We start from the raw sequence: 13,282 nt of genomic DNA on the forward strand, positions 1-13,282 counted from the left end.
ATGTGGGCTACGAATAAAGCTGACAGTTTTATCGCAGCTGAAGTCACACATAACGGGTCAGTGGCGCTGAGGAGTGAGAGACGGGTTTCAGCGAGACGTGCTGGGACGATCTGTCGGCGTGCCTATAAAAAAACACATGCTGGTCCTTAAATTCAGTGCAGTCTAAAGTGAAATCCTGGTTTGGATGCGGAGGTAATAACACGTTGTAGCTCAGGTGTTCGAGGGGAAATGTGTCTGCTGGCACAGAATGCTGAAATGTCACAGGTCTAATGTGGAAAAAAAAAAGATCTATACTGGCAGTGTGATACTGCAGCGCAAGGTGCGGCAGTGTCATACTGTTTTTGTGGCATTTTGGCTCTCAACATCTTGTTTTTTTGGAGCCTGAAGTAACCATTTTTGGAGGAGCTGACCGACACCTAGTGACCACTACGCTGTCCACCTACATCTGCAGCTTGGCTGTACCCCACGCCTGTGATGGACTGGCGACCTGTCCAGGTTTACCCCGCCTTCGCCCAAAGTGAGCTGGGATAGGCTCTAGTCCCCCCGTAACCCTGTTCAGGATAAAGTGAGTATAAATGATGGATGGACCCAAAACAGGAAATGCGCCATTTAATTCATTAATCTCATGGCCCCCAACTGAAGTGAGTGAGACTGATGTTTGTCTTTGTCTTTATCTAAATCTTGCAAACCATTGAGATGGAGGATGAGATTATAGCTGCCTCGATAAAAATCCTCCCTCACAGTGTTGGAAACTGTAAGCATAATAATCTGTGCAGTGTTTTGGCATCTGGGAGGCCTTTAAACTCACTGGACTTCCTGCAGGTGATAATTTCATAGTGTCACCACAACCTCCAGGAGCGCGGCCACACCAGAGCAAGGTCATTCATGTATTAGTACACTGCCATTTACAGTCTGACACATTACTAAGTGTGTTGGTGTGCTACACTCACCAGGGTGCTGATGCGGCTGCGGGAGTTCACAGCATGCTTGAGAGCCAGCCTAATCATTGTGTGCAGTCTGAGAACGATAGCCTCCATGTCCTGCTCCCCCCTCATGGCACCAGCCAGCTTCCCCAGTCCATCGATGTAGCTCTTCCAGTGGGGCTGCACCTCGGCCGCTCCCCCCAGGCAGCCCTGCATCACTGCCTGACAAAAGCCTCTGCAGGCCGGCGGCCCCAGCATGCCCTGGCAGTGCGGGCAGTACCACAGCCTCAGCAGGGCCCGGCTGCAGTCTCGGCTGGGCCGCAGATGGTCCGTGGTGTTGACGACCTCGATGCCCAGGTTCAGCGCCTGCAGGAAGACTCGCGTGGCCAGGAGGGAGCGAGAGAGACGTGTCATCATCAGTTTAGGATAAGGGCCGAACGCTGCCGAGTCCTTCCAGGCTCCTCTAACGCACTCCTCAGACGCAGAGGAGCCACTGCCCCCCAACAGGCGGCGGTACATGAGGGGGAAGAGGCGGCCGTAGAGGACCGCCACCATGTGGTCCACCGTGGAGTCCGAGCCGAGGATGTAGAGGGACATGTCCAGGAAGAGCTGCCCCACCGAGCTCTGGGCCGCACCTCCGAGTCCTGGGAAGTCTGACTTCAGCATGGACAGGGTAGAGTTACGGCCGTGACGCAGCACCAGGTCGAAGGCCTCTGCAAGAAAGTAAGAGAGCAACACGAGCAAACAGTCAGATGAGGTGAAACTCGGGCCATCTTCTGAAAGCTGCTGCATTCACAAGGTGATGATATGCCTCAATAATCACTGCAGCTACGGCAATCTGTTAGAAAATAGGCATCAATTTAGCTCAAACACGAAACACGCAAATAGATGCTTATCCCTCCAAACAACGATCCCATCCTTAGCAATCTCAGAGAAAACTTCCCACGCACAGCATCTCTTTCCCTTCTCCCCAGTTACTCTGGATCGGTTTTCTCTAATGGGACCGCTCACACATGCACAGGAAAAACACACAAACAAAATACTGCAACAGCAGATTATCACTTGAAATACAGAGAAAACAAAGCTTCTGACGAAAAGTAAGATCCAGGTTTGACTTTTCAATACTAGAAAACAGCAGTCTAAAAACGAGCTCAGAGAATCCTTAAAAACAGTATTAATGTGAATATATTAGTCAAGAGGGAGACGCTTGTGAGGACGAAAGCATTCAGGGCGTGTAGGAGGGAGGGGCGCGTGGCCAATGTGAGGAGGGAATATAATCGGTATCGTTTTGAGGCACAAAGTGAAGCCTTATCACCAAGGTGGCACAAGAAGGGAGAGCTCTATCATCGACCCAGTAGCAAACTGAGTGAGCACCCAACAACAGAGGGGATTTAAAGCTCCATTACTGAACTTAGCAGGGGAGCTGAGACTCAGTGAAATTAAGCTTTGGACAGGAGAACAGCAAGGGATAGTGAAATCCCATTTATTCCACAGCTAGTCCACTACATCACGTGTGAACTGCTTTGTGAGGACAGGAGGAGGGGGAGAGGAGGGGGGGCTGGTTTAGGGGACATTAGAGGAAGTTATTGGTTTTTGTGCTACAACAGCTCGCCATTTCATCTTTGTTATTCCATTTCTCTTGCTTGGGTAGTTTAATTTCTTTCTCTTCATGCTTCTCTGAGGTCAAATGAAGCTTGTGAGCCAACGCAGCTCTGAGTCCTTGGACAGCTGACATATAATGTGCTTTTCTGTGTGCACTAAAAAGAAGTCCGTGTGAAGATGGAAATATAAACGAAAGATATCTGAAATGAACACCACCATTTCACGATGACTAACTGAATGCTGTTGTGAATTTAAACTATGTAACCTCAGACAGAGGAATGACCACATTATTCTCTTTGTTGCACCAAATACAAGTTGAATTCATAAGAAACTAAACTTCAGTTCAGGGCGTTTGCTATTTAATGCTTTTCTATTCTATTCAGACTCAAAACAACAGATTTTAGAGGAAATAGTGAACACATCAACACAGATGGAGTTAAAAGGATTTCAACTTCTTCTGAGGTAAAATGACTCCATTCATCATCTATACCCGCTTTATCCTGAACAGGGTCATGGGTGTGTGTGTGTGGGGGGGGGGGGGGGGGCATCGAACTGTAAGGTTGCAGATTGCAACCAACTGACTCAGGGATATCTGCACGTCATCAGTATCAGCCTGAAATAAATATTTCTGCTGATATGACAGGCCGAAAAAATGCATCTTTAATCATGCCTGAATGCTCGACGCTCGACTAAACGTCATGTCTCCAACTTGCGTGTTGTGCGTCAAGAGTGAAGGATGGTGCAACAATATGTCCACAATGTGGAGGATTTTTTTAGGTGTCCGAGACCAATATCCACATTACATTCCTTCAACACTACAAATTGAATTGCCAATCTGAAGAAACCTTCATCCCGATCATTAAGATGCATTTGAATGATAATTATTGTGCAATCAGCCAAAAGAGTTGGAAAATATCAGCTTAACGGATATGGGCAAAAAATATCCCACATCATGCCTCCCTAAGCTGAATTCTCCTCCCACCAACAGTCCCCTTCCCTTCCAAGTGTGTCGCAGAGCCTACAGTGGCCTTCAGGAAAAGGTACACTGTAGAGCTGGTTTGTCCCTTCTGGGCTACTGTAGAAACATGGCGGCCAAATGGTGTCTTCCATGTAAGAGAACCTGCCCCCATGTAGACATGAAGTTTACAAAACCACAACAATTCTTAGTTCCAGGTTATTAGAAACTAATGAAAACATCATTGAAAATAATGAATTCCATTTCTGCCAAATTATCCGCACAAACCCTACAAACTGGTCCTTCAAATCACGTCAGTGGTGGAAAGTAGCAGGCTGCATTTCAAGGTTTACACGTGTGTGAATGTGAAGCAGGCTGGAAAACACCATGCACACTCAGCGAAACAGTTGCCGAGTGAGTAGAGGTTAAGGAAAGCATTTCAGGACGTTTGGGTGGGTGTGAGAGGATGCACAGGAGCAGCGCACATCTGTTTGGTTTTCCAGGCTGCGGGTGTCCCGCTGCGCCTGAGAGGCACTTCCTTCTGAGACCGGTGAGCAGACAGATGTGCAGATTGCCAGCGGAGAAAAGGAGACTTTCTGAAATCAGGGAAGACACACACACAAATCACAGATGTGCATAGTGATAGAACATTTTCTATTCCTGGAAGATACAAGCGGAGGCCTCTTATATTTAGGGTATTGATCGAAACAAGAAGGCAGTGGGAAAATGTACATCCACCTCAAAGCTATTTGCTTCTTCTTTTCTTGCTGTCTATGAAATCCCCTTACATCAAACCCTGTAATTCAGCTGCTATCTGTAGTATCTCTTACACCATAAACACGAGAGCCACTTTGTAATGGTGAGGAGAAAGACTAGAGGGCTCTTCATAAATGCAATTCAATGGCTCTGAGTCATGCTAAGAACCATTGTGAGCCCATTTCCTGTGGGTGCTGCTCACTCTCCTTCATCGCTGAAAGCCTGCGCAGAGATCAGGTATCCATTAATGGAGGGGAAAGGGGCTGCATGTCAGGGACCTGTGACATCCTGGATACAACCGTAGGAGGTCAAGAGCGCACATTACCAGATCGAGAGACCACAGAAACATATTGGGTCACACTTAAAATTAGAAGTAGTATTTATTTTGTCAGTGTCACAGATGGAGGCAGAAGGCTGGCTGCTGGAAATTTGTTTCTCCTGAGACTGAAGGCTTTTTGCAGTCAGATCAGCGACACACGGCGGAGGAAAATGCCTCTGCCTGTCCTCCTTTACCGCTGTCCACCCAGCCAGATAAGGTTTACTCCAAGGGATTTGGGGCCTCTCAGCTTCCTTGGCCATTAAAATATGCATCCCAGATCCACAAAATATGGTGGAGCCGAGGATACATGAATCTCAGTATTAAACTGAGAATGCTTTAAAATATCTACTTTCTCTGCAGATCATGTCATTAATCTTAGAGACCAATTAAACCGTGATCAAGTAGTGCAGATCTCATGTTATCAGTAAATCTAATAAATCCACGAGGTCACTTCTTTCTGACATCTAAAGGCTCTAAGTGACATAAAACAGGCTCTCACATAATCTATGAATGGCCTGTCAAATGAACCTATTTGATGTTCAGGGAGGCCATCAGTCTCGGAGACATAAGTCAAACTCCGCGGCTCTCGACACACCAGACTTGACTGACCGTTGACTGAGGCTGATGTGCTGCGAAGGCAGACGTGCACCATACTGCCTCATCAATCAGCGGCCCATACACCCATTATCTTCAAGAGAGGAAAACATCAGTAAATTACCCAGCCAATGAGACTAATCCATTTGGCTGATGGAGTTTCACCTCTAGCTGCCACGGAGACGGATGGCGGAGCTGCTGCCACCTGGTCCTGCTAACAAAGCAATACCTGTCCAGGACGCAGAGAGAGGACTGGCACCAGAGCCAACGTGTCAGATTAGTTGTCAGGTAATTAGACATGTTTTCTTTTTGAAAGAGCTTTATAAAGCCAGCGGTGGTCCAAATGTCTCATCAGGTGTCTGCAGTAAATCATCGCTTTAACTGGATTTATTAGTGTACTGAGAAGAAATGCCCCAGAATAGTTGAAGAGAAAAGTCTCACTCAACCAACTTTTCATTAGTTGTTTAGTCGCAGGAAGAAAACAAACCCTCAAACTGTGCATGTTCAGAGAGACATTTGTTACCTGCAGGGAAAGCAGGACAGTAGCTTTATGGGTAAACTGGGTGTGGTGTTTGTCCAGTGGACCCCGGTTGTGGGAACTCTCATGTGAGAAGTAACATTAGCAGCTGAAGTGAAGTGTACGCAGACGGCAGTGACTCGGTTAGTCAGACATAAAGTATCTATACAAACCTAAGTTTCAGTACGGCTAACTAAATGTTGCGCACCGCAACATTACAACAGTGTCGAACTGTAACTGTGTTACAATAAATTAACTAAATATTCAGTCTGCTTGCTGGTTGTTTCCTCACATTCAGAATCATTACTGCTTTTGCTGTTAGCATTGTCACTAACAGGAAGCTCACTTCGTAAACGTTAGATTTTAAAAGTTCATTCTTACGGTTCAGTATTTTTCTGTAATGCAGCAGAGTGTTAATAATGTTACTGGTTACTGTCTTTGTCCGCCCTGGAACTCAAACTTAAATCATTTATTTCATAATATTATTGGTCGACTGTTGTCTGGAAATAACGACTATAAATTGAGGAGCAGCCCTCGGATTGAGCCCGAGAAATGAGCACAAGCTGACTCAAACATTTACCTCCCAGCAGCCTGAACAATCAGTTTTGATTTTATGAGCCCGTCTACAACAAAAGCAGCATCTGTTCATTGACTGTAAACACTATGTTGTTTTTCCAGACACACTTCACTCAGACCTGTACCCAGGTAACCTGAGACCAGCTCCACCTAACGTCCCCTGTCCTGCAGGACCAGCGTGTGTCTACGTCCGGGTGCCCTGGCGGCAGCGAGGAGGGCAGGGAGGGGTGGGCTGATTCCAGGAACAAAGCAGACGGGATGCTGGTAAGGTCTCGATAGCATCACCAGCAGACCACGAGGCCAGCGGACAGCGGGGTAGAAATGAGACGTGTATTAGGTTACTCCATCTGTTAGAGAGCACCTCGTCGCACACACAAACACACACCAGCACGCTCACACATACACACGGATCAACACAATGCAATCACAGCGCACGGCAGTGGCCAGGTGGTGACAGTGTGGGTGAACATTTGGCAAACTATAGTGGGAGGGCAAGGTCTAAGGTAGGTGTAAGGACTACAGAGTCACACACTCACACACAAACACACACAGTAGCAGATTTTTATTTTCATTCATTTATCTTACACCCCGCTAGCTTCTGGAAAATGTTTCCTCACAGTTGGACAAAGTAAGAAACAATGAAAAATCCTCCTGTGGTGTTACTGACTGTAGTCTGCTCCCTATGAGGAAAATTAAAGACGGGAATTTCTTAAACTTACAGTCCACTCTGATCTCTTTGGAAAATATAAACACCTCAGATTAAATACTTTTTATTCAAATGTGTTGTATTGCTATAGTATAATTTGTTATTTTTACAGTGTACACCATCATTTCTGCACTGAACGAAGTGAGTGCTGCGACCTGGACACCCAATGAGAAATCTTCAAGTCTAACAGGGCTTGAAACTTTTCTAAACCACTTTGTTTACAGGTTAAACTGAAAGTGTGCTCAACAGAAACGTTGATAACAATCCTTAACAGCACTGCTGTGCACACACAGCTACAATAATTATTCTAAAGTACACTTCAAACTTGGCACCATGAAAACAATAAACAGTTTGATGCAATAATTTTACCATTTGTCTCTGCTAAATATGTTTTGCTAACTTTGTGCTGAGGACCAAAGGATTTAGGGGAAGTCTATCGACAGAAATGGAAAATAAATTTCATGGTTATGTTTTCGTTTGTGTAAAAAACATGTAACTAAGAACTGTTGACCTCCACTAGTTTTGCTTCACATCATTTTCCACCAATTTAGCACAGCAAATTGGTCTAAATAATACATGTTGGATCTCAGCAGGTGGAGAAACCATTCGTTTAGACTGAGCCCTTCGTATCTCCGTAGTGAGCAGGACGTCCTCCACGGAGCACGTCGTGTTTCTACAGTAGCGCACTCGGAGGGGCAGGTTGAGGTGAGAGGTGTTCAGTTAGCTGCTATTTGCATCCGCACTAGTAGATGCCACTGAATACCAAACACTGGTTAAAACACAGAACAAAACAAGTTCTTTCATTACTTCAGTCTGAAGAACATTTGCTAGAAACTAAAGTTTCCAGGTGCTAATTGACTCTTTTTTCTTCTTTTTTTAAATGAACCTATAAACTCTATTTGTGAGCTGTTCTTAAAGATTTACTTACTCAGTAAAACAAAAGTACTTGGGCTGAAAGCCACATAGTTGTATTCAAAAAATAGACAAACACATTATTGGTTTTTGGTCAAATATTTTTGACGATGCTACAGTTACCAATTATGGGGAAAACTATGACAATAAGAGTTGTTACTTTAAATCTTTACTTGCTATGATATTTGACCTGTTTGTGATCTGTGATAAAAGTTTATGCAGAAATTCACTGTGCTTTGTGCTTGACCTTCCATACTGAGGTAAATAATCATATGAATAAACCACGTGAAAAGTTATTACTCCACACGCACACACACACACACAAACTGCTGCCAGAGGTGATACAGAATGCGCCAGCAGCCAAGCTGTTTCCTCTGCCTCCATGTTGCTGCCCGTCACCATTGACTCCATTGATCTCTGTGGCGCTGCGGTCCTTGCCGAGGTCAAAGTTGAGTCGTGCTCCATCTCAGACCGGCAAACAGGCGATGTCAGAGGACACAGTGTACAGCAGAGTAGAGGACACAGTGAGGTGGGAAGGACACAAGGTCAAAAGTGAACTGGAAAAACACAGCAGAGAGCTGGTGGGGAAGAGGAGGAGGAGGAAGAGGAGGAGGAGAAGGGGTGGGGGGGGGGGTAGCGAATGGTGCCAGAACGTGTGGAGAGAAACATTCAGCGAGGCAGGCTTTGAAGCTGCATTCAAAGGCAGCTGGAGTCAAGCAGTGCCAGAGCTGCGAGACACATCGCACACCTCTCGCCAAAAACTCAGCCACGGGTGAGAGAGACCTGACACTCCAATCAAACGCTCGCCTCGCAGACAAAATACACACACAGTAGAAACATCCTCGGACTCCCAGGAATCCTACTACTCCGAAAAGTGATACTTGAGTGAAAGGCTATTCCAATAATGGATTCATTTCCAGCACACAGGCCGAGACACAGTTACACACAAACACACCCACAGCTCTTGTTGCCCTCCAGGGTTGTGATTTGAGGACGTGAATAAAAAGCCCATCCAGAGTGGAGATGATACGAGCAGAGATGAGGGAGGTCACGACTAACACGTCTTGAGTACTGCACTCCAAATTAAGCATCCACGCCCTAATAATCCAATATGCATCTGTAAGTAGATCCTGTGGTGTAAGATGAATACACTCACACTCGTTCACCCCCAGTGTAGTTTTCACACTTGCGCCGCATCACGCCCGTGCATCGGCTCGATTCTGCGACGCTCGTGTTCACATAGAAACAAACGTTACAGGAGAAATATTTGCATTGCCATTTCATGAAGCAATTAAATAATAATAAAAGATGAGATTGGCTCCTTTTTGAAGTCAGGCTTACGAGACATAAAAGAGAAACGAACTGAAATGTGAAGTGAACTTATACAGACAAGCAGCGAGGGGATACACAGGGTTTTTGAAGTTCTTGAAACAGATGGGTGCACAGTGTGAGGGAGAGGGAGAAACACGGACTGCGAAAGATGGAGAAGAAGAGATGGAGTGAAACTGTGAGGGTGCAGGAGGGATGGCTGCAGCCGTGACTGTAAAACATGCTTTCAGTGAATAATAAAAAAAATGATGTTAAAACTTCCATGTCAGATTTTTGTCCCTTCAACCTGAACCCTGCTGGAAGCTCGGCTGCTTCACCGTGTTGTTTTAGCTGATGTTACCTCGAAGTGTGCGACTTTAATAGAATAACTCAAGTTACACTACACTCACAGAGTTACACTCTAACCTCTTGTGATGCCTGAGTGTGTGTCTGTGCATGTGTGTGTGCTAAATAACACAAAATGAACAAATGAGATAAGAGCAAAATGTAATTATTACAAGCAGAATTTAATAAAAGACTCAAAAGGCCAGTGCCTTGCTGCGTTAATAATTAATCCTAGCTTATGTATATTGGCTCTCATGGCTTATTTCACCTTAATAATGCAGAGTATATGAGATGTATTGTGACGTACTGCTACTTTGATAGTGTCAGAAAGCTTGAAGATGACTTATTCTCATCCTTTGTCATAAGATCGAATGGACTTGGAGTGTGTGTGTTAGTGTGTTGGTATGTGATTGTGTTTGTAATTGACTGCCTGAAGCCCTGAGGGTTGAAGGACATCAATGACAGTTTCATTACAGAGCTGCAGAGCTGCAGAGTGAGAGCTCCAGTGTTTACTTGATCTTCTCCTCATGAATGCAGCTTCAATCTCAGAACACTGAATGAGTGTGAGTCTTGTTTGACGGACCAGAAGATAATTAATTTGGAAAAAAAAAAAAGGATTCAACATTAAGAAATCACTTCAGCAGGAGTATTTCAACTTTAGTCTTAACTTTGTGAAAGGACGGGTGGCCTCAGGGAGAAATAACAGGCCACAGACTTTGATGTTGAACACAAAAATATGGAGCTTTTCACCAGCAGCAGTCTCAAAACGTGGTGGAGGAAGAAAGGAGCTTGCTGGGGTTTTTTTTGTGGTGCACAGAAAGCAACCTTAAAAGGATCTTTAGGATACAAGAACGGAATAAAATGATGGACCCTACAGTTCAGCAAACAGCAGCTCACAGTTTATCGGTATAGCTATCACCGAGAAGGGAGGTATCGGGCTGAAACGCATAGTCAGGAGGGCAGAGAGGTCAGGTGGGTGAGGAGGAAAACGATCAGCTGGAAATAACTGAAACAGCCAGAGGCTACTAGAAAGAGGGAGTGGGAACTGATTTAACAGCATTGGCTGACAGATCGACTGAGGCAATTCGCTCTAACTGGGAAAGTTATCAGAGTAAAGCTACAGGGAAGAGCGCTTTGGAGTTGGTTAAAGAAAAGGAGGCAGCTGTCTCAGAGAGGAAAGAAATGTTGGGGAGCAGCAACAAGTCAAACAGCAAGTACAAAGCAGAAGACAGCTCAAAGAGCCCGACTTCAGAAGATGACAGAGAATGCATCAGTATACTGCTGTTTTAAGTGTAAAAGGGAGGAATCCCTGATCGCACTGACGACCACAAAGGAAGAACCAAAGAAGGTAAAAATGAGCAAAGACAGCATTTTGCAAGGCTCATTTAAAATTCACAAAATCGTTCCTCGTTATTCCTCTTCACTGAGACAAATTGAGTATAAACACAGCTTAGATAGAGTTCACGACATTCATTCGACTGGCAACACGTGTTTTTGGCAATATATGTGCACACGTAGCTGACAGCCCCGTCAGCCTTCTTTCATCTCAAAGTACATGCAGCCTCATGTTCTTTGTACTTCTTCTTTTCATCTGCTGGAATCTTCGACAGTCAGAAACGGTGATGCAAGAACTGAATTAAAACCTATAAACCAGGACTATGATAAAAGAAAAATGAACGTCTGTTACATTAAAGCCTTCACACAATGCTGATTAAGCCTACCATCGTCAGAAAATTCTCTCTACTTCACAGCAAACCAGTATCACTTCAAAGCGTGTAATATTGCTATTCTGTATCATGCCAGAGTGTGTAACACACCTGTCAGTCCACTAACAGATACTCAGTTATAGTTAGTGTCATGTTTTGTCTTGTCTAAACCAAAACCATGTGGTCGTAGTTTGGCACAAAAACTACCTGTTAGGTTAGGAAGAGTCCACATCCACATCAGTCCACATCATTTTCCCACGAACTTGAACCCTGGTATCGAAGGAGAGAGTCTGGGTTTGATTCATCTAACCACCTTCAACCTACTTCAGACTGTCTAATGACCTTCTTCTTTGAACTTGTCCATACATGCGTGTATTTTTCTCACCAAGGTGAGGCAAAATGTTACCCTGTCAACGTACCCTCTAGTGGACTGACAGATGTATTACACGCTCTGGCACGATACAGGGCTGTTCACAGTACAGTGACTTTGCATTCCAGTATCTATACTACCAAACTATTTAGTACGCCAGAAAAAGATTTAGTATGTCCCAATACATAGTATGTTAAACGTAGTATGCTAAAAGTACCAGGATGTCCTACTACATCCGGTCGTATTTTGCAGTATGCAGGCCAGCATACATCGGCAGAAAATACATCGCATTGACAGAGCCGCCAAGACAGTTGGTGGCGCTAATGCTCCGCCCCTCAAAAGAAAGAAGGAAGGGAAGAAGAAGAAATAAAGAAGAATTAAAGGCAAGTGTACTTGTTCCTTTTTCTTCTTACTACAAAAGGGTCAAAGTTCAAGGTACATTTTTATTATGAAGTAGTATGTCCCAGCTGCATACATACTACTTCATACAGTACATACTTTTTAAGGGTAGCTGAACGCAGGGTGAGTTTTGAAATCTGGTGCCTGGTGAGACATTCAAATGAATGCATACTGGGAATCGTCTATGGACAAAAACTAACACCAGACTGAACTTTTAGTTTAGCTCTACGCTAACATGAATGGGGATAAAATAATCCAATAATGTGGCTCTTAAATTATTGGACTGAGTGGATCACATTCTGATATTAGTCATTTCAGGGAGGTGGTCGCACTCAGAACAATTTATCCACCACGTAGGACTCAACGGAGCCGATGACGTAAGCACAGGCTGACGGAGCTTTTGCATTTACTCCCACTGGCAGAAGGGGGAGACAGTAGTACCTCAGGTGTGAGTTAACTGTGAAATAGAAAAGACTTTGGAAGAGCAAACTTTTATTTTTAAAAATAAGACATAGTGAGAGAACACAGCAGGGTGGAGGCTTAAATCAAATTTAGGGGTGTTTCTTGTAGTGCTCATGGCATCAGGCCACCAGCACTCACAAACCCCAAAACAATGAGAGTCAGGTTTAAATCATGTTCTGTAGTGATAATATTTTCATCGTTAGTGCCAATAACTCTGGAGGCAATTATAAATCAGATTAAAAATCATGAGATACTGTTGAGCTTCACTTGAAATTTGTGAGTGTCTAAACAGAGAGAGAATAAACCGGGTTATCTGAAGAGGCACAAAATTTGAACATAACATGCAACAAGTGTTCTCCAGCCTTGTTCAAACATCCCACACAGAAAACTCACAAGCAAGAAGCCAGGCTTTTGTTTGGCTGCCGCAGCAAACGGAGGAAGCAGGAGAGCTGGAGAGATGGAAACAATCCGCCAACAGATTTGTTTCCAGCATCACAACTTTCTCTCATGTTCTGATACTGAATCTGACATTTTTTTATCTGTATGGATGAGAACATCAGTGCCTGACCTTACAAAACCTCTCACAACTCTCTGTGCCTGTGAGTTTCTTACACAATAGTAAAGCAGATGTAAATAATTTTTGTCCATGAATGTTACCTTGGATGCATCGATTTTGCAGATATTAAGGCCATAGACTTCAATTCACTATGGATAAAGTACATATTATTTATTTTAATGTATTATATTTGATGTTTCATGGGCATTGCCTTTCCTGTGGTCGAAAATACCTGAACAAAGCTTTATGCCATCACAAAGACACATGGTTTCATTT

The 13,282-nt window shown here is 44.3% G+C and overlaps 1 protein-coding gene across 1 annotated transcript in view; it reads right to left on the bottom strand.

Annotated features, from left to right (window-relative positions):
- Window positions 1-13,282, bottom strand: part of gpc3 (glypican 3) — a 108,597-nt gene that overhangs the window by 46,657 nt on the left and 48,658 nt on the right. The window contains exon 3 of the mRNA XM_069696749.1: window positions 951-1,636. Coding sequence (XP_069552850.1) covers window positions 951-1,636 — 686 coding nt within the window. The remainder of the gene's footprint in view (window positions 1-950; window positions 1,637-13,282) is intronic.

This window comes from Brachyistius frenatus, unplaced genomic scaffold, assembly GCF_029030835.1.
Source record: "Brachyistius frenatus isolate BFR_SWC_R1_liver_20210118 unplaced genomic scaffold, ASM2903083v1 Contig_22, whole genome shotgun sequence".
Classification (NCBI taxonomy): Eukaryota; Metazoa; Chordata; class Actinopteri; family Embiotocidae; genus Brachyistius; species Brachyistius frenatus.